We start from the raw sequence: 20,937 nt of genomic DNA, 5'->3' as shown, positions 1-20,937 counted from the left end.
TAGATATTTTTTCTATGCCGTGTCTTGTTATTTTCTCAGAAGCTCTTGGAGATAGGTGTAGGTCTTAACAATTTAACCTAGGATTTGTGCCAGGATTTTAACCTAGACCTCTCTGTCCATAAAACCCAGTATTTTTACCACCATAATATATGATTTCTGTGAAAACACCTTGTCAGTAACCAAATAGTAAGTATAAATAATGGTAGTCATAAAATTTGTTACTCATATTTCTATTATTAATGATACAAAATTTTGGAAGTTTAAATTTTAATTTTGTCTAAGTAAGATATTGGAGTTTTGATTTAAAATGTTGAGTTCAATAGAGTTGCTGATTCCACCTTATCAATATGACATACACTGTTTATAATGATGACATAAAGACATTGTAAGGCCCTTGTATTAGTTTTCTGGTGCTGCATAACACATAACCACAAACATGGTAGCTGAAAAGTTGAGTTCGAGAGAATCATGGACATGCATCTCCCCCCACCCCCACTTACCTGACCATTTATTAGGTCATGGTGGGACGGGGTTTTCTGATCAAGTCTTACAGGACTGAAATCAAGATGTCAGCCAGGCTGTATTCTTATCTGGAATTTAAGGTTCCAAGATCACATAATTGTGGCAGAATTCAGTTCCTCGTGTTTATAGGACTGAAGTCTCTGTTTCTTTGCTGGCTGGATGTTCTCCAGAGACTTCTCTCAGTTCCTAGAGGTTGCCCCCATTACTTGAACATAATCCCTTGCACATGTAAAGCCAGTGAAGGAGAATTATCCTTTTGTGAATCTCTCTCAAATACTGAATTTATTTTGCCAGAAAGAGTCCAGACCTTTTAGGGTATCACTTGATTAGGTCAGCCCTCTCTCCCTCAATGATAATCTCCCTTTCTTAAAATCAACTGATTGGAGACTATAATTACATCAGCAAACTTTCTTTTGCCAGGTGACATACCATAATCATGGAAATTAAATTCAACATATTCATAATCTAATACCCATGCTAGGGAATTATGAATGGCATGTATATCAGATACAGGGATTTGGGGGTCACCTTAGAATTCTGGGTTTGATTAAATAACAGGACTCTAGCCTAGCGGTGTCAACATATCAAAAAAGCCATCTCGATACGTGGCATCAAACAAACAATTGGTTTGAATTTTAGTGTAGTAACTGTTACTGTGATTTTTTGTTTGCTTGTTTTTTGGTGGAAACGTTCTCTGCATTTGTGGAGGTTTGTGTGCGTCTATTTGGAGGAGAAATACATTTAGTTGATCAAAGTGATCTTTTTTCCAGGTTGTCCTATTTTTGTGTAAGATAAGATAAGAAAAATGAGGTTCTGGGTTTTAATAACACTTAAGCATGGAAGCAAAATTTAAACATTCACAGGCCACACCCTCTTAATCTCAAGTCTTTGCCTTTCCATTAGCAGGAAGTTCATTTCCCTGGGAACCACTCTGTCTGACCAAGAATGGGGGAAGAGTGAGGGACAGAGTTATCATCCATAGATTGGCGAGAGTAGGATGGGAATGTCTTTGGATTAACTTTCTTAATCGTGAGATGGGAAAAATACCTGATATTATTCTTAGCCCATTTTAAGCTTAATTTATTTTCTCAGTGTCATAGAAATTCAGAGCTAAAAGGGATCTTAGAGAAGTATTCATGTCTCACTTTTCATCAGAAAACAAGAGTTGACATCATCTGACAATGCTACCATAACAAATCGGTAGTTTAATGGTCATATAAGTGGTTTTAGATAAGACATTGGGGATTTTTTCCCTCAGCATCTCAGTTGGTTCTTAGATACCCAATTCCTTGATTCTCAAATTTTTCCCACTGTGACATACTAGGAAGTGCTAACTCACTCATGTCGGTGACAGGAGCTAAACTCTAGGAGAGAATGAATCATGGACATCCATCTCCCCCCACCCCTACTTACCTTTAGGGAGCATATTAAAAGCTTGGGTGGTAGTGAGAAGGGAGAGTGTGTGAAGCTTGAATAAATGCTGAAGTGCTTCTGATAAACTTAAGAATCACTTAGACAATAATACATTTTTTGTTCTGTAATCCCACTCTGTCATTGAAATGTCTCTTACATTTCTTATTTCTGCATAGAATCTTGGAGTCCTTGAGTAGTCATCTAGTTTATCTCACCATCTAATTCACAGATTAATTCTGTCATGCCCCAGGTAGTTGGTCATTCAAACTTTTTACCTCTGTGCTTGACATGATGAGACACTATTACTTCCCAGAGGATTGTGGTCTATTACCGGGCAGTTTTGGTTCTTCCTTAAGTCAAGCTAAAACTTGCTATGCTGTCATTTCTCACTCCTTGGGAGGGCTTTAGTATTTCTCCCAAGTTTATGTTTCTTTAGGATAAAAATCCCTATTCTTTTAGCCATTGCTCCTGGTTTCAGGATCCCTGTTCTAGTCCTCTTCCTTTGACTCAACTCAGGACTGTATTTGTTGATTATGTCCTTGTACCTTCCAAGTTACCGATGTTTCTATAACTTTCTGACAGATCTGTCTTCTCTGTAATCCATTCTCCACATGGCTGCCAGAGAAGATTTTAAATAAGTCAGGTTATTTTTCTTCCCTATTAGAAGTCTTCCAAACACTTGTCCTTGCTCTTGGAATGAAATCCAAACTCTCTTTAAAAGCTAAGACTCAGCTGAGGGCAGTGCCTCACGCCTGTAATCCTAACACTTTGGGAAGCTCAAGGCATTGTCTGAGCTCATGGGTTTGAGACCAGCCTGAGCAAGAGTGAGACCTTGTCTCTAAAAAATAGCCAGGCATTGTTCCAGGTGCCTGTAGTCCCACTACTTGGGAGAGTGAGGCAGGAGAATCACTTGAGCCCAGGAGTTTGAGGTTGCTGTGATCTGTGATGTCATGGTACTCTACCGAGGGCAACAAAGTGAGCCACTATCTTAAAAAAAAAAAAAAAAAAAGCTGCTAAGACTCAACATGATCTTGCCCTAGCATACTCCTCCCATCTGATCTCATGATCTCATATTACTAAGTTCCTGCCACCGTGATCATCATCTGGTTCCCGGCACTTCTCCTTTGGCATCTCTTCTTCCCTGGATTCACAGGGCAGGCTCCTTCACATCTGAGGCTCTATTCCAGTTTCTCTCCAGAGAGCTCTCCTTACTGCCCAAGAGAGTCTGTTCCTCAACCCTGCCCCTCTTCAAGCTCTGGGCTCCTTGCCTTGTTCTCTTCTGGACTTTGAATAGCTGAGAGGGATACCTAACCATGGTAGGCTTTCAGTGGTGCTGTGGAATAAGTGTACAGTGAGTGGTCAGACCGGGGGTGTACACCTCTTACTATGAATAGATTTCTACTAGTATACCCTAAGATGGTTCTGCTGAGCAGGGGGGTGGTCAGTGAGAGAACTTGCCCTCGTCAGCTCGTCTTGAGCATGAGATCAGATAGTGGAGATAGTGGCTGTGTTTTGAGGGTACAGCTGACAGAGTTTGCTGTCCGGCTATATGTAGTATATGAGAGAAACCAGTACCTACCAGTATTCTTTCCTTATGGTGACCACCTCCGTGTGTTACAGTTTGTTATAGTCCCTTGGTTGGTCAATTTATAGAGGTTCTACTGTTAATGAAAGCAGAACGAGTGTAATCCTTGAGATTTTTGTTCCTGAGCAGCTGGAGAGTGGAGTCACCACTACTGAAATGAGGAAAACTGGGAGGGGAGGTTCGGTAGGAGGTGGAGTAGGAGGATATTAGGAGTCAGTTTGGGTCGTGAAAATTTAAGAAGTTTAAGACCCTTGATTCATTGTGTTTCAGTGTCCCTGACCTTAGGGAGTAGTTAATAATTTCTCATATGATAATTGTGAGGATTCAAAGAGTTAATATATCGACTTTGAACAAAATTGTGAAGGTAGTGGATAAAGAGAAATAAATTGCTTATGCATAGTTATTAAATCATAGAACTTTTACCATATCCTTTGGGCATTACATATAAAAAACCTACACATGATTCACAGAATTTTTTTCTGATAGGATTTTAGATTGTCTTGAAGTGGAGTTTTGGAGGGGGATATGGGAAGCTGTTTAGTTCAATGGTTGAAAATTCAGGTATTGATACAGGATATCTAAAAATATCTATCTCTTGGTAGAAATCTTAAAAGCATGGGTGCATCAAAAAAAATAGTCTTCTATACACTTGCTAAACTATTGTATGACTATCTTAACCTTGTATTGAGTCTCTACTACCTGTAGGGAAAAATACTAAATTCTGAAAATTTTATTTCCCTAAGATAGGGTTTATACTTTGTTATATTCTAGAGATTGATATAAACCTATTTCCAGGATTTAACATTATAGGCACAAGAAATAATGTGGCTATCATTTTGAAGTGGAAGGCAGCAAAGTTCCTCACCCACTCACTGATCCTGAGGGGCAGAGCAGGGCAGGATTTGAATGAGAAGTGTTGATTGCAGAGGAATGGCGGTGCTTGCTTAGGGCGGTATCAGAAGTGCTCTTGCTACAGCTCAGCCCCCTGTCCAGGCAAACTTGGGAACGCTTCAATGCGTTCACTTGGCTTTACTGTTAGAGAAGAAATTTTATAGCTAAAATTACGAACTTAAGGGCTTATTGAATGCAATTTAACTTAATTTTTTAAGTTCAAAACAAATCTTATTTTAAATCTTATCTTCCTTTAAAAAGGATGTGTAGATATCTCTTCACTGTAAAAACATTTGACTGACTTAATAACAACTTCCTCAATAACCTAAAATCATTCATGTTACTTTACATGTAAACAAGCCTTCTGAAGCCTAACTATTCAGTAATAAGTCTCATTGCAGAGTAAGTGAAAAGGCAGAATTCATCTCTCTTGGTCTTAGTCACAGAGAGGGTGTCTAGCGATACAGCTTCTTTTAGGTCCTCTAAGTCAGTGCTTACAGGAGCATGTCACTATTGCTTAAAGATAAATTTTTGGCATTATACACATACAGGTATTCAAAATACAAACATAGAATAATAATTGTAGTTAGTATTTGCCGAGTACTTGGTAAGGGCTGAGAGCTTTGTTTCAAGCACTTCGCATATACTTTATTAACTTTGTTAATAGTTACAACAATCCTTCAAGGTCTAGGTACTATGTTATACCCTCACTGAAAAACAGAGCAGCATTAAGACATTGCCAGGGTTACATAGTTGTTGAATCAGAGTAGTTTCAAACTCGAACTTTGTAGCCCCAGAGCCCCATTCTCAGCTCCTGTGCTGTACCACCTTCTATAAAATACACATTACTGAAAATGTCCTAAGAAACCACTTCAACAACTATAGTTTTTTGTTTCATGAATAAAATTTGTTATACAAGTAAATTATGTATAATTTGTTTCTTATGTGTGTGTATATAAATATATGTAAAAATCAAGGTCAAGGCTTTAATTATTTTTATTTTCATCTCCACAATAAAATATAGACAATAGAACCTCCATAGTTGACCACCCGCCTCCATTGACCACCTTCTTAAGTTGACCTAATTTTCATAGACCAGACATGAACCGCATGTGCATATCAGTATTCTTTCCTTATGGTGACCACCTTCGTATGTTACAGTTCATTATAGTCCCTGATTGGTCAATTTATAGAGGTTCTATTGTTAATGATAGCCCATTTGTAGGATTTAAAGTGATAGTAAATATTAATTGTGATTTTTATTTTCTTTCTCCCCAGTGTCATGGTTTTCTCCAAATGAGAATATTCTCATTGTTATTTTCCCAGTTTTTGCTCTACTTCTGTTTTGGGGACAGTTTGGAATTAAAAGTAAGTATTTCTACTTTTTATTTATTTTCAGTGATGAAATTATTTTTAGGAGAAATTATCAGTGAAATATTTAACTAACTTGTGTTAGGAAGTTTTATTGTGATAAATATAAGAATATATAGTTTGAATATTAATAATATCTTTGAAATATATATATATTTTTTAAAGAGACAGAGTCTCATTTTGTCACCCTTGGTAGAGTGCTGTGGCATCACAGCTCACAGCAACTAACTCCTGGGCTTAAGTGATTCTCTTGCCTCAGCCTCCCAAGTAGCTGGGACTACAGGCACCTGCCAGAACGCCTGGGTATTTTTTGTTGCAGTTTGGCCAGGGCTGGGTTTGAACCCGCCACCCTTGGTGTATGGGACTAGTACCCTACCCAGTGAGCCACAGGTGCCACCCTTGAAATATATATTATTGCCCATATTTGCTACAGTTCACCTTTAATTCCTAAGAAGGAGGTCTTTTAATTGGTTTACTTGTTTATTTTTATTTCAAAATATCACAGGATTACAGATGTTTTTGTTACATGTGTTGCTTTTGTACTGCTTAAGTCAGGCTGTAAGTGTGCCCATCACCCAGAGAGTGTTGATAATACCTGCGACGTAGGTTTTTGCCCATCCCCTCTGCTTTGCTCTATTTCCGGTGAGTTTTACTTCCCTCTGTGCACATTGCTTATTTTCAATTTCCATTCTTTAGTTATTTAACATAGGATAATCGTCTGCAGGGTTATCCAAATGGTTGCAAAATGTAGTGATTTCTCTTTTTGATGGCTGAGTAGTACTTCATAGTATACATATACCACATTTTGTTAATCCATTTATGAATTGATGGGCCCTTGGGTTGATTTCACATCTTTGCAATTGTGCCTTGTGCTGCAATAAACATTTGAGTGCAGGTATTTTTTTGATGAAATGATTTCTTTTCCTTTGGGTAAGTAATCAGTAGTGGGATTGCTGGATCAAATGGTCGGTCTCCTTGCAGTTCTTTGAGGAATCTCCATACTGTTTTCCAGGAAGGTTGTGCTAATGTGCAGTCCCTCAGCAGCATGTGTTTCTTTCTCTCTGAATCCATGCCAACATCTGTTGTTTTTGGACTTTTTAATAAAAGCCGTTCTAACAGGGGTAAGGTGACATTTCCTTATGGTTTTACTTTGCATCTCCCTGCTGATTAAGTGACCCTTGAGCATTTTTTCATATGGTTATTGGCCATTTGTTTATCTTCTTTCGGAAAGCTATTCATGTCTTCTGTCAACTTTTTAATCTTTTTTTTTCTTAATTTGCTTGAGTTCTTTGTATATTCTGGTATTAGCCCCTTTATTGGATATATAGCTTGTGAATATTTTCTCCCAATCTGTAGTTTGTCTATTTGCATTGCTGAGTATTTTCTTAACTATGCAGAAGCCTTTAATTTCATCAAGTCCTGTTAATTTATTTTCATTGTTGCGGTGATTGCCATTGGGATCTTTTTCATAAATTTTTTGCCTAGGTAGATATCTAAAAGAGTTTTTTCCTACGTTTTCTTTTAGAATTTTTATGGCTTCATGCCTTACATCTAAGCCTGTGATTCATCTGGAATTAATTTCTGTGACTGGTGAGAGATATGGATCCTGTTTCATTCTTCTGCCTGTGGCTATCCAGTTTCCCAAGAACCATTTATTGAATAGGCCCTCCTTCCTCAGTGTATTATTGTTATCTGCTTTGTGAAAGATCATTTAGCTTTATGTGGATGGTTTTACATCTGGGTTCTCTGTTCTGTTCCCTTGGTCTGTGTCTCTGTTTTTGTGCCCATACCATACTATTTTGGTTACTTTAGCCTTGTAGTATAGTTTAAAGTCTGGTAGTATGATGCCTCCAGATTTGTTTTTTTGCTTAAGATTATTTGGCTATTTGGCTCTTTTCTGGGCTCTTTTGTTTCTCCAAACAAAACATAGAATTATTTTTTTGTAGGATCTGTGAAGTATGACATTGGTGTTAATTTCTCAAGAATGAATAGTGGGAATATTAATATTAACAACACCTTAAATTCACATAGCATTTTCATATTTATAGAACATTTACATATAATATTTTATTTAGTAAACAGATAGTAACAGGCTATCTTTGGGTTAAGATAGAAAGTTATACTTTGGAGAGTTTAGATTTTCTTATTTTATTTTCCTAGTTTGAATTTCTGTCTGTACGTGTGTTCAGCCTTGGAAAAGCCCATTTGGAGCCCTGTTTGTTATCCTCACCATGCAGTTCTGCAGCCTCTAAGGAAGCAGTGATGAGAGAGCTGTGTTCTATGATCTCGCCTTCCTGTAATAATCATGTAACCAGACTTCTGAGGGAAATATTTATGTTGCATCAGATTTAGAATTGTCATTCCTAGGTAAATAGGTAATATGCATTCTGATTAATGTTCATACTCAATTATATATATATTTTTTATTTTGGTTAAGGTAATTTACTAAGTTAGTGAAGTTCTGAAGTGACAGTCTAAACCTTTAAACTTTTAAAATGTAAGAGTTATTCCTACTTTCCCTGTAGTACCCTGAAGATCAGTAAACATTTATCCAGGTAGTGAATAAATATTACTTAATACTTTGCGACCTTTAAAATATTGAAAGCTAGTAAAATGTTGGTAGTAGGTTGGCCACCATAATATTGTATATTTCATGAATTTTACTTTTACTCAGACGGTTAAACCGTGTTTATCTACAGTGATATATAAAAATGGTAGGGAGATGACTGATTATGTTCTAAGAGATTTTCTCAATGTATGGCACCATGGAAATGCTTAGTAATTTCAGAGATGTTCTCAGCTTTTTTCTGAAAGGATAAAAAAGAGAAGAAAGAGCTGACAGTGGCAACTGTCAAGACTTTTCAACAACTCTTACTTTCAAGAGTATCTAGACTTCTTTTGGGAATTTTCTTATAATTTCAGTAAGCCTTTTATATCCAGAAAAGTACTAGTACAACATCAAGATCTACCCTGTCCAATAAAAAAAAAAAAAAAGATCTACCCTGTCATCGCTGATATTAGGGAAAGCTTTTAACCATGTTGGCAGACCCAAGCTTTAGTCTTGTGATTTGGGCAGGGAAGACTAAAATTACTACACATTAGTAGGATTTGTTGAGTTTGGATTGATAGATGTGTGCTGATTACAGCATGATCATTAATGGCATGACATTTAATAGAATGAACCAGGATTGAATCTGTTCAGTATCATCTATATTTTTATAAGTATAGGTGACAGTTTTTAATAACTTTAAAAGTAATATGTATCACTGTAGAACATCTTATACTATACAGAAAGTTACAGAGAAAAAAGAAAAATCATCTGGAGTCTCAAAATCTAGAAATAAACTATTGGTGTATTCTAGGAAATTTTGTGTTTCCTTTTTTTTTTTTTTTTCTATTCCTTTTGTTACTCTTTTTTTTTTCTATTCCTTTTTGTTACCCTTTTAAAAAAAATAAATAAAGACAGAAAACCTTAAATGGACTCATATAGTTTTCATACTTGTGCTTTCTGATTTCCCTCATGGCTTCAGAAGTCTTGTTAGCACTGCCTGTGCTCTACTTTTGCAAATGCGCTATAATTTACTTAACTCTCATCTTGATGGATTTTAGGATGCTTCCAATTTTTTTTGATACTATGAAAATAACTCTACTAAAGATATGTAAGCCTGGAAACAGGAGAGGTATTTTAAGGCCCTAGATAATATACTGCCATAATGTTTCCAGAAACATTGTATCAATTACTACTGCAGATGAAATACCTATATTTTACCTCACAACCCTGACCTGACATTATTCTAATTCTAAAATGTTTGCCCATTTAAGGGGTGAAGATATTTCTTGTTTTGACTTTCATTTTTGGGTTAATGAGGTTGAATGTTCTTTCTTATATTTTTTCTCCTGCTCCTATTTTAGGGACCATGCTTGTGAACTTAAAGAACATTTTTTGGCTCAACTTAAAACTAGCAGATGTGGTGTGTCTATGTGTGTGAAAGAGGTGCCTCTATACTTGATTTACCTACCCTGTGCTCAGATTTAAAGGTGTTGGTAATAGTAGCTAAACATTTGTGACACAGTTGGTCTGTGTGACAAGCACTGTTCAAAGAATGCTACATCTGAAATCACATTTATTTCTGCCAAGAACTCAGTGGACTTAGGTACTGTTGTTACTCCTGTTTTGTGGATGAGAAAATGAGGTTCAAGTTTCTAACCCACAATTTGCTCACAGTTACACAGCCCTTTGCTGGCAGTACTGGGATTTGAACCCAAACTGTTTACTGCTACTCTATACTGCCTCCCTGTTTTGAATTTATTTTAAAGATTTTTCCTTCCATGAAGGGTAAAACTATATCTGTACACACACTACATGATTAGATGAAACTGTTATTGACAGAGCAGAATGGTACCCTAATTCGTTCATTTATTCTGTGAATACCTACTAACAGAGTGACTACTGATTGTTAGATACTGGGCTGAATGCTCAGAGTATGGAAGTGAGGCTCAGATTGCCCTGGCTCCGTAGTGCTCACATTTCAGCCCAGGAGACGGGTGTTTGCCTGTCTTGTGCCTTCTGTCGTGTCTTTGCACGGATCTGAACCTAACTTTTCTGTTAGTATCTTGTTTATGGCCTGAGAGTCCACCAAATAGGAAGGCACCTCTCTCTTCCACCTGCTTGGTATGGGTTTTATAACATCCAGTATGTTACAGCCCTCAAGGTATTAATAGTAACTCAGACCCCATGACTTTTACTTTCCAGATTTCTAGTTCTCTTTAAGTTTTCCTAATTGCTATTATGGTCTGTCCTTGACTACAGGGGATTTCACTCAGTGGTTTTTCTGGCTCTGCATGTGAGTCTTTTTTGTGGTCCAAGATAAAACCTTGGCCTTTACTAGGCTGAAATTTCATTAAAGACAGCAGGTTATGCCCTTACTTTGAGGAGAAAGACTCTTCTTTATACCAGAACTGTATCTTGAACTGCATCTCCAGGTAGTGTGGGTTCCGCTGAGGAAGAAGCCTGTGAAGTTGTCTACACTCCTGAAGCCCAGCCAGGACTTGGTGAGCCCTAGGCCACATTTCAAAGACAAAGGTCTTTTCCAGGGAAATGGGCCTAAATATCTTTGCCTTTAGCTTTAACTTATAACAAACTCTTAAGCAGGATCTCTGTGCTTAGCAGACAGCACAGAGATGACTAGCCTCAAAAATCAAGACTTAACTGATAGCATTGCCTTTCAGATACTTTGTGTTCTGAAAGCTGTACTAACCCAGTCTGCTACACCTCGAACAATTAAGTTCCTAGCTCATGCTCAGGCTTTATCCTCATTCTTTGATATGATACCAGGTTCTTTGATCATTTAGATGGTTTCTAAATGGTTTCAGGTGTTGTCCACTTAGTCCTCTAGATCCTGTAGGAAGGATTAAGGCCCAGCTGTGTATATAAAGAACTGAAGAACTGGCTAACATTCTGAAATTCTTTGAGATCAGCCTATACCTATTCTTTTTTGTCCTTTCCTTAAACTTTTTTCCTATACAGAGAATCATTTCCTTGCACAGAATGGTGAGACTACAGACATGACCATGTCAGCTGAAATTCTGTGAAGTAATCTTAATAATGAATGAGAACAAATACTATTGTTCCATGACCTTTAAGACTTTCTGTCAAAACATTAAAAACTCTTCTTACTACCAGTAACAATTACACTGCACTAGGAAATGAAAACACAACAGTAAACTAGTATTTAGTACATGGTAAATTATATTGTTAAAAATATTGAGAATGAAAGTATTTTATCAAGAGCAGTTTGAACACCTATTCTCTTGTATAACTTTGGATCTTTTATATGTTTTGGTGAATTGTCTTTTTCTAAGTTTCGATTAGCTTCTAACATTTTATCCTTTGCACTCTCCATGTCATGAAAGATTTCCTTTAATGTATTTTTATGTTTAAAGTTTTTTTGTTTGTTGGTTGGTTTTTTTGCCTGCGTCACCTCCTCTGGGACATCTCCGTTCTTTTTGTCAAAACCTCCCTCCTCACTTTCCTCAATTGTGCCAGTAAGTCTGTGGTCACTGAGTTCCTCTGGCTGCATCCCTTAGAGTCTGTTGGGTGGCACTAGTGTCCATCTTCCCCCAGTCAGCTATTTCTTCTCTAACTCCATTAATGGTCTGTTTTTTGAATTTTACACTGAGCATTTATCGCTTCTTATTTCCTTACTCTTTTATCTTTCTTGCCTAGTTTCTTCTTTTGATTGTCCACTATAAAATGTCACTTGGGTTATTGCTGGAATACAAGGAGGTAACACAACTCAGTGCTTTGGTCTCTGCATGGACCGAATAACAGATATGCGCTGAATAGTTACCAGCAGTCTTCAAAAGAAGTGATGTGATCAATGACTGATCAGGGTACATACCTACTGTTGATATAGTGATCTGTGGACTGAAGAGATAGCAGTGAAGTTGTACTTTATGCAATTATTCAGTTAATGTATTGTGGTGATTAAAATTAAACGGTGTTTGGGGAATCATTTAACTACACCATGGTTATTGGAATTCATGCCTGTTAGAACAATGCCAAGTGAAGACTACTGTAATTTATTTCAAATTTGTACATTCTAGGCATCTTTCCTTTTCTAACTTTCTCTTTCTGCTCAAGGTTATTCAAGGATTTTGGTCAGAGATATTTGGGTAGATGTTCCTGTAGATGTCATTGTTAGGAAATTCAAGGAAAAAATTCTCCATCGTGACAGCCTTGAGATCTTGTTCAGTCCCTGAATCTGGACTTGAGGATCAGCTTAATAATGAATTTTAATTAGGCCATAAAAGCACATTTAGAAGAATTAAAGAGACAGAGTTTCTTCGTATTAGAAAAATCATTCTGAAGAAATGAAGACATACCCTAACTTGGACTAGGAAGTTTGTATCCAAGCAAGTAAGATAACATTACAATGAATATTCTTAACCAAGAATCATTCTTTGAGCTGGTTGATAGACCCTAATATTAGGACCTTGTTATTAAGTTTACTGTGTATTCTATTAAATCATCTTGAACTCCAAGTGCTTCCTTCCTTTTGGTCCTGTCCACATAATCACATTCTATTATTAAATAATGTGACCATGTGCTTACTGTAGGCAGAACTGAACAAAACATTTTACTCTTTTATAGAAATGTAGTTACTAATCCCTTGACCCTTTCTAAATCCAGACATCTCAACTTGCTCCATAAACTCTGAAATTGTAAAACCATCCATGAGACCAGGAAAAGTCTGGAATAAGAGAAGGCAGTTAAATGTCCTCTTCTGTAACACAAAGGCTGGGCTCTTTTATTTCTGGGTCCTGTAGACTGGGAACATGATGTCTCCTCAGTATTTGTTGTTCAGAGTTGTGTAATCAGAGAAAGTTGGATAGTATATGGAGTTTATTATAAAATTATTTTACTCGCCTTCTGGTAAATATCCAGTACATAATTTGCATTAATGTTCATTTTTTTCTATCACCACTTTCTCAAAGCCTTATGTATGTGTTTTAAATGGATATGGTAAATATTTGAAAAATAGCAATTTAAATAATTTTAAAAATTAAGATTAGTTTTATGTAAAAAGTTGTCAGATGTGCTTTATTCTGCATCAAAACAATATTGATTTTCAGTTCAGCAGATAGCAAATGATTCTAAAGTTACTTCCCCAGAGTTATCAGAAAATGGCACTATAATAATGAAATCCAAACACATCTCCCTTGATGATTGATTCGGTCTTAATCTAATATGCATTGTACTGGAAAGCCTTCCTGTCTCTCTCAGCACTTACTGATTACTTGGTAAGGGATCCTCAAAATGTCATGTTTTTGAGCAGGTATTGAAATCTTGGATTTGGGGGTTTTATTGTACATGGACTGCAGTCTATATGGGCCTGGAGGGCTTGGCACATCCCGTTTGGGAGTATCTTAAAGACTTAACATGTTGATTAGTGATTTCACTAGATATCATCAACCATAACCTACATTTTATCCTATATGTGCTTTCTGTCAGTCACAAAGAGACCAGAGAACCTTATTTTCTATTTATAACTTTAGCTGTTTCTTCAGGTGGCTAGAGAGAGATGCTTTACTCACGTATCTTTGCAAGATTAAACACATGAAGGAGGCTTCTTAGTCTAGAATAGACTCACCTTTTTAACTGGGGAAGAAGAGCTACAGGTAATAACTGTCCCCCCCCCTCCCAAGGACAGGCTCTCACCCCTTAGGATGTAAGGGCCTTGAGGCAGGCCCTGTGTTTGCCTTTTGTGTTCACTGTAACACTTAGAATAGTGATTATCACATAGATTAATAATGCTCAACCAAGTATTGAGCAATGTTGAATAATCTTTTACTTGTTCCAGGCTTTAGGACTAATAAAAGGGCCTGGTAAGATAGTAGGGTACATGGTAAATGTTCATAGAACAAATCAACACATTTCTGAGAAGTTGCCTGCAAGGTCTAATTATTTGATGAAAGATATGAAAAGGAAAATTTTAGAATTCCTAATTTGTTCACAAAAATGTTATACTGTCTCACATGATAATTTGATATTCCTGTGTCAGGCATCACCAGGTTATAAGATTTTTGTTTAAAATATACATAATTATTTTTCTTCATATGTTTTATTTTGTGTGTTAATGTCAGTAGTTTTACCTGAGGGAAATCTCTAAAAGCATACAGATTTTTAGGCATACAGACAATTACATAGATTGTCTTGCCAAGCAGGCAGAAAATCATACCAGGAAGTTTGATAAGAACCTGCTGTTAAAAACACATTAAATTATTTGCATCTTAATGCTAAGTGTTTGGGGAATTACTTGAATTTATTTTCTTTGTTGCATTTAATGTTTTGATAAATTTGATAAATAAGGACAAATCCATTTATTAAAGTATAGTAAAAGATCACCAATGAAAGGTCCTTGAGATTATTGGATTCTGTGGTGTTCATATCAGATTCCTTGCCTATTAACAACTCGGAGAAGATTGGCAACTGGTCTAGCAACAGGTTCCCTACCCCATACTTGCTGGGGTCCTACTGAAATGTGGCCAGTGTGAACAAAGAAAATGAGCCTGAAGAAACTCAAGAAGGTTCACTAAAAAAAAAAACAAGAAGAAGGTGGCGCCTGTGGCTCAAAGGAGTAAGAGCACCGGCCCCATATGCCGGAGGTGATGGGTTCAAACCCAGCCCCAGCCAAAAAAAACCCAGAAAGTTACTTTTTCACTGGCTGTGATTACTTAAGTTGACCCTGCTAATACAGGTTGAGTATCTTATCTGAAATATTTAGGACCAGAAGTATTTTGGATTTCGGATGCTCAGCTTATATATTTATTGAAAATGGCTGCTTAGCTTAAGGACAGACTTAAGGTGGCTTCGAAAATAAGTAGTAGTTGATCCAATCAATAGGAACTAAAACTATCTCCAATATATGGTGTAGTTATACTCCAAGGAAAAAGCCATTCTATGGTAGAATGAACACTGTCTACAGTAGTGTTTTTGGTATTTTATTTTTGTTGCTGTTGTTGGCATAATTTTCTCCTATAGCACTTCTTCTAAGCCTGAAAAGGAAGAATTTTATATGAAATTCAAAATCCTTAATTTTTTTTAAGAATAACATCCGACACCCTTTGCATGCAATTACACTGTACTGTAAGGCAAATTCTTGTTGCTTGATCTTAGTAGCTCTTTCATGTGGTGAATTAAACTCGAAAGAGTCTCTTATGAATGTTTGATGGATTGTGAGGTACACTTGACAGAACTTCAATTTTACAACCCCTCACAGAACCTTCAATGTCTATTTAGATAACAATATACATAGGATTAAAATGGAAAATGTGACATGTGTCAAGAGTTTCTTTTTCTGTGTCTGTGCCTTTTGTGACCCATAACATTCAATTTCATTCTGCGTACTATTTGAGCCTAGACAGCTGTTCTCAACTTGTGGGTCGTGACCCACAGGAACTGTATAAAAGGGCTGTGGCATTTCAAAGGTTGAGAACCATTGGCCTAGAAAATGAAAAAGCTGTGAAAACTCTGTGCCTGATAAGAAGGCAGAGATATGACTGAGTAGGAGCCACGTAAGCTCTAGGACTAGATGGAGGTAACAGATCAAATAAAATCTTGGGGATGTTTCCTGATTAATGTAGATTTCTCTTTTCTAATTAATGTGAATTTCAGTTATTCAGCTTCAGGATTTGTTATTTATTGCTTAGGCCTCCCCTCTCCTTCTAAAGAGAATAAAATCAAGGTCATAATCTACAATATGGGTAGGTAGGGATTCAAAAAGTCTTCAGGTGCCTAGAGTATACCTTAAACATAGATTTTTATCATGCTCATTTAGAGATTTACTCATTGTTTTTACTGTATTTAAGAGGTAAATTAAATGCTAACTATAACAGTTAACATATTTCCTGCTCATAGCAGTTACCCACCTATTGATTACTGACATGGAGAATATCCATGTGTGGATGACAGCAGAATTTCAGTCACAACCTCTGTTTCTCTCTGCTATTTAGTTTGCTTTTAGATTACCTTTAATAACTTTCTTGATGGGCGGTGCCTGTGCTCAGTGGGTAGGGCACTGACCCCATATACTGAGGGTGGCAGGTTTGAACCCAGTCCCGGCCAAAATGCAATAAAAAATAGCCAGGTGTTGTGGTGGGCGCCTGTAGTCCCAGCTGCTTGGGAGGTTGAGATAAGAGAATTGCCTAAGCCCAGGAGCTGGAGGTTGCTGTGAGCTGTGATGCTACAGCACTCTACTCAGGGCAACAAAGTGAGACTCTGTCTCAAGAAAAAAAACAAACAAACAAAAAAAAAAAACTTTCTTGATGAAAAATTAATACTAACCAACCAAAAAAGTCAATATGTAGCAAAAGAAATAATACTTTAAGACTCATCCTTTACATTACTCTTTCAGGAAAGGTACTTGGCACTTGACAGTAGAGCTAGAATTAGAAGCAATAACATATATGATGAATTCTGTTGAGTCCTTGTAATTTATTTGTATTAAAATATTTTATTTAACATTTAAGTTCGTTTTCTTCCTTAGGATTTCACAAAAGTGTGATTTGTCCAATGTTAATTCTGTTCTCTTTCTCAAAACAAAATGTCCAGATTTTTAGATGGGTTAACTAATTTTATAGACGGTGGAGCAGAGTTCTCTTTTTTCCCTATTGTTAATTAACCAGTTATTTCCCATCCACATGATGCCCACCAGTGATGTGTTGTCATTCTGGGGTGATTTTGCTCATCAGGGGATGTTGGCACTGCCTGGAAACAGTTTGATTGACTGGAGTTTGATTGACATAACTGGGGGCTGCTACTGGATCTGGCATGTAGTGGCCAGGGGAACCACGAAACATTCTGGAACGCGCAGAGGAGCCCCCATATACAAAGAACTGTCTGGCTCAAAATGTTAATAATTCCTCACTTGAGAAAGCCCATTTTATAGAACTTTATTCCTTAAAATGTAAGGCAGTAAGGCATTACCTGTAAATTCAGTGACCATGTTTATACTACCATGACATGGACTATTTGCTTATGAAAAATATAGGTGACTTGATGGAATGAAGTTTGCAACTGTGTCTCCATACCTTATGAATTACCAAGGTGGACTCACTCATGCTTGAGATCATAATTCTTTGTTGTTGTTTTTTAAAGCACTTCAGTATAGATCCGGTCGCATGGATGAGAAAACCATTGGTTTACTTGTTGCTGGACTGTTGGTCACCATAATCATCATTGTTGGAGCCATTCTTTTCGTCCCAGGTAAGAAGTACAGTTACTAGGAGGAAAAGTAGGATGTAGGTGAGGTTCTTCCAGGAGGGAGTGTATTCATTTCCTAGGGCTGTTGGAACAAATTACCACAAACTGGGTGGCTTGCTGCTCTGAGCTCATAAGTCTGAAATCAGGGTGTTAGCTGGGCCATGTTCCCTCACTAGGCTTTGGGGGAGAATTCATCCCGTGCCTCTTCTAGATTCTGTATTTGTTGAAGAAGCACAGTCTTTTTCTTTTCTTTTCTTTTTTTTCCGGTTTGATCTCCCTCTGCCTCTTTCTTAAAAAGAGCTTTGTCATTGGAATTAGGACTCACCTATATAATCCAGAATAAGCTCCTCCTTTCAGGGTCCTTAACTCAGTCATATCTTTTGCCATATAATGTAATTTTTTTGACATTAAGGTAATATTCTCAGATTCTAGGGATTAGAAATCACTAATTTCTAGGGCTTTACCACCTACGACAGAAGAAAACTTCAGTGGCCCAGGACATGGAATAGAACTAGGTCTGTCTGAACTGGCAGTTGCATTTGGGGGAGGTTTGTGGAGGTGGGAAATAAGGGTGTGCGGCACAAGAAAAGCAAAGCAAATAGAGGCCAGGATTCAGAGGTAGACTGTAACACCCAGCCGTCCTTGTTTCTAGAGGAGAATGCAGTTCAGGTATACTGTGTAGAGATGTAAATTGGGCAGCTCACCTGCCTCTGGGACTATTGGGGGTGTGGGGAGGAAGGAAGTGCATTCAGAGGACAATTTGAAAGAACAATTAATTTGATTTAGGGCTATACTGAACACAGCAAATTAAGGGAATGAGTACACGGTTTCTCATCTAGCATTCTGTAAGATAGTTAAGAAAGAGGTAGAGCCTATCTAAAGTTTGAACATGTTGAGGCTTGGATGTCTTAAGTTTTGGTCTTAAATAATCAAAAAATTGTCACTTATTCTGTCTGAAGCTTTGAAGGAAACATACATTTTTAAACTTTTCAAAGTTTATAAGAGTAGTATTGAGATTAATACATTTAATAAATTATGTTAGTTTTCCTGAAGAGTAGAAAGTATGTGGGAAAATATTTTAAAATATGTTTATTTATTAACAGGTGAATATTCAGTAAAGAATGCTACTGGACTTGGCTTAATTGTAACTTCTACAGGATTATTAATAATACTTAACTACTACGTGTTTAAAACAGGTGAGCATTTGTTGTTACTGCATGATTTTGCCTACAATTTTCATTTTAAAAAGTCACCATTGGTGAAAGTATTCTTATGTCGTTTTCTTTTTACAACTAAAATAAATATGATTTATTAAAAGACTTTCCATGCTATTCTTCATGAGCATTTCTCCATTCAGACTACTTTTAAGGTTATCCTAAGTCTTTAAGGCATTTGATTATTTTGAAAAAAGTAATTATCATATGTACTGGATACCAGTCAGCATAATTTTTAATAGTATTAATATCTCAATAATTATCTTAATATTCTAATTTCAATTTTTTAAATTTATAAGTAGATATTAAACACCGTCTTTCTCTATTGTTAAGGCTGTCTGTTAAAAAGACTACTTCTATTAATATAAAATGGGATTATAAATCACGAATAGTAGAAACACTTTTTTTAGTTATTAACAAACCTTGATACTGTAGTTTTAAAGGATGACATAGATATCCAAAGTATAATTAGTGTTATTTCCACTGTAGTTTGAAAATAAATCACTGACATGTTTTTGTTATTATTAGAGTCACCATCTAACACTTGGTCTTAGAGTCTGTCACTGACTCGGTGTACATCAGAAAGGTATTGATTTGTTATAAAATTATAGCTTTCCAGATGTACAAGATAGAATCCGATATTTACGATCACATGTTTGTATAAGGGTTCTCTCCACCAGAGTAATTCTGTGTGCATGTGGAGAAGCCAAGCATAATAGCTATCCCAACTGTAAAATGCACAAGGGTGGTGAAAGGAGCATTGTTCTAAGAATCGGGGTAAAAACTGCCAGTCCAGCTTCACTGACCATGAAAATAGAAAGCTACTGAATGTGTGAACTTGGAGCTGACTAGTGTGGAAGGAGTGGGTCACTGGAAAAGCATCTGCCATCTGACAAGGAACTCCAAAGTCAGTCTTTGGTTCTAGGGTCTTCCCGATTGCATCAAATGCAGATAGGAGTGATTGCTTCTTAAATACTCTTAAATTCTTTTCCTTCCTCCAGCTTTTGGGATTACCTCCTTCGTCATTGCCCTACTGATTATTCAAGTGCTGGTCTATGTACTTGCTGGGGTTGGACTGAGTCTATGTATTTCAGGTAAGAGTCACATCCGCCTGTAGTCCTGATTTGGATTACTCTTGGACAGAGCTCTTCTTTCTTCTTCTTTTTTTTTCCTTTCTTTTTCTTTTAATATTTTCTTAGGGCAGTTCTAGGTTCACAAAAACTTGAGTAGAAAGTATAGAGAATTCCCATATAACCCAACCCCCCCCCCGCCAGATTCCCTTCCTTAGGATCTTCTGCCAGAGTAACACATTTGCTACAAGTAATGAACCAACATTGACGATATCATTATTGCCCAGAGTTCATAGTTTCCATTAGGGTTCACTTATGGTGTTGTATGTTTTATGCGTTTTAAAAACTGTATGAGGATGTGTGTCCACCATTGCAGTATCATACAGAATAGTTTCATTGCCCTAAAATTCCTCTGTGCTCCACCGATTCATCTTTCTCTCTCCCCAAAGCCCTGACAGCACTACTCTTCTTACTGTGTCCATCATTTTGCAATTTTCTAGAATATCTTGTAGTTGGAGTCCCGTATTATGTAGTCTTTTCAGATTGACTTCTTTCACTTAGAAATATGCATCTAACTTTCCTACATATCTTTTCATGCATTGATTGCTCATTCTTTTTTAGAGCTGAATAATATTCCATTGTGTGGATGTCCATGGTTTGTTTGTGCCATCACCTGTTGAAGGACATCTTATTACTTTCCATTTTTTGTGACCATGAATAAACTTGCTATAAACATCCACGTGCCTATTTTTTGTGTGGACATATGTTTGTAACTCCATTGGGGTAATGTTAAGGGTGTGTTTAGTTTCATTAATAAACTGCCAAACTCTTTGTATCAAAATGTCTGTCCCATTTTGCGTTACCACCACCAGTTACCACCACCAGTGAATGAGACTTCCTGTTTCTGCACCAACTTGACAGTATTTTGTGTTGTAAGCTTTTCTTTTTAAACTAAGTTTTCTTGCAGTGAGAATAGTACTTTTCACATTGCTAGAAGCATAATGTCTATATATGTGACCTGTGGGCTGATTATTCAAGCAGCCAAACTGCTATGCCTATACTTACGGAAGAACTTTTGAAATAATAACCAAGCTCTGACTGGCTGGA

General features: G+C 36.8%; 1 protein-coding gene across 4 annotated transcripts in view; it reads left to right on the top strand.

Moving 5' to 3' along the window:
* CD47 (CD47 molecule) overlaps nt 1-20,937 on the top strand; it is a 62,121-nt gene that overhangs the window by 14,208 nt on the left and 26,976 nt on the right. For all 4 annotated transcript variants that reach the window (XR_002775349.1, XR_002775350.1, XM_012810380.2 and 1 more), the window contains exons 3-6: nt 5,690-5,779; nt 17,442-17,549; nt 18,650-18,742; nt 19,762-19,854. Coding sequence is in view for 2 of the 4 variants with exons in the window: in XM_012810380.2 (XP_012665834.1) it covers nt 5,690-5,779; nt 17,442-17,549; nt 18,650-18,742; nt 19,762-19,854 (384 nt within the window). In the remaining 2 variants the exon portion in view is untranslated. The remainder of the gene's footprint in view (nt 1-5,689; nt 5,780-17,441; nt 17,550-18,649; nt 18,743-19,761; nt 19,855-20,937) is intronic.

Source organism: Otolemur garnettii, unplaced genomic scaffold (assembly GCF_000181295.1).
Source record: "Otolemur garnettii isolate 467f Iridium unplaced genomic scaffold, OtoGar3 scaffold00131, whole genome shotgun sequence".
Lineage (NCBI taxonomy): Eukaryota > Metazoa > Chordata > Mammalia > Primates > Galagidae > Otolemur > Otolemur garnettii.
Note: the sequence above shows the minus strand (reverse complement) of the source record. Positions and strands in the feature narration are given on the sequence as shown.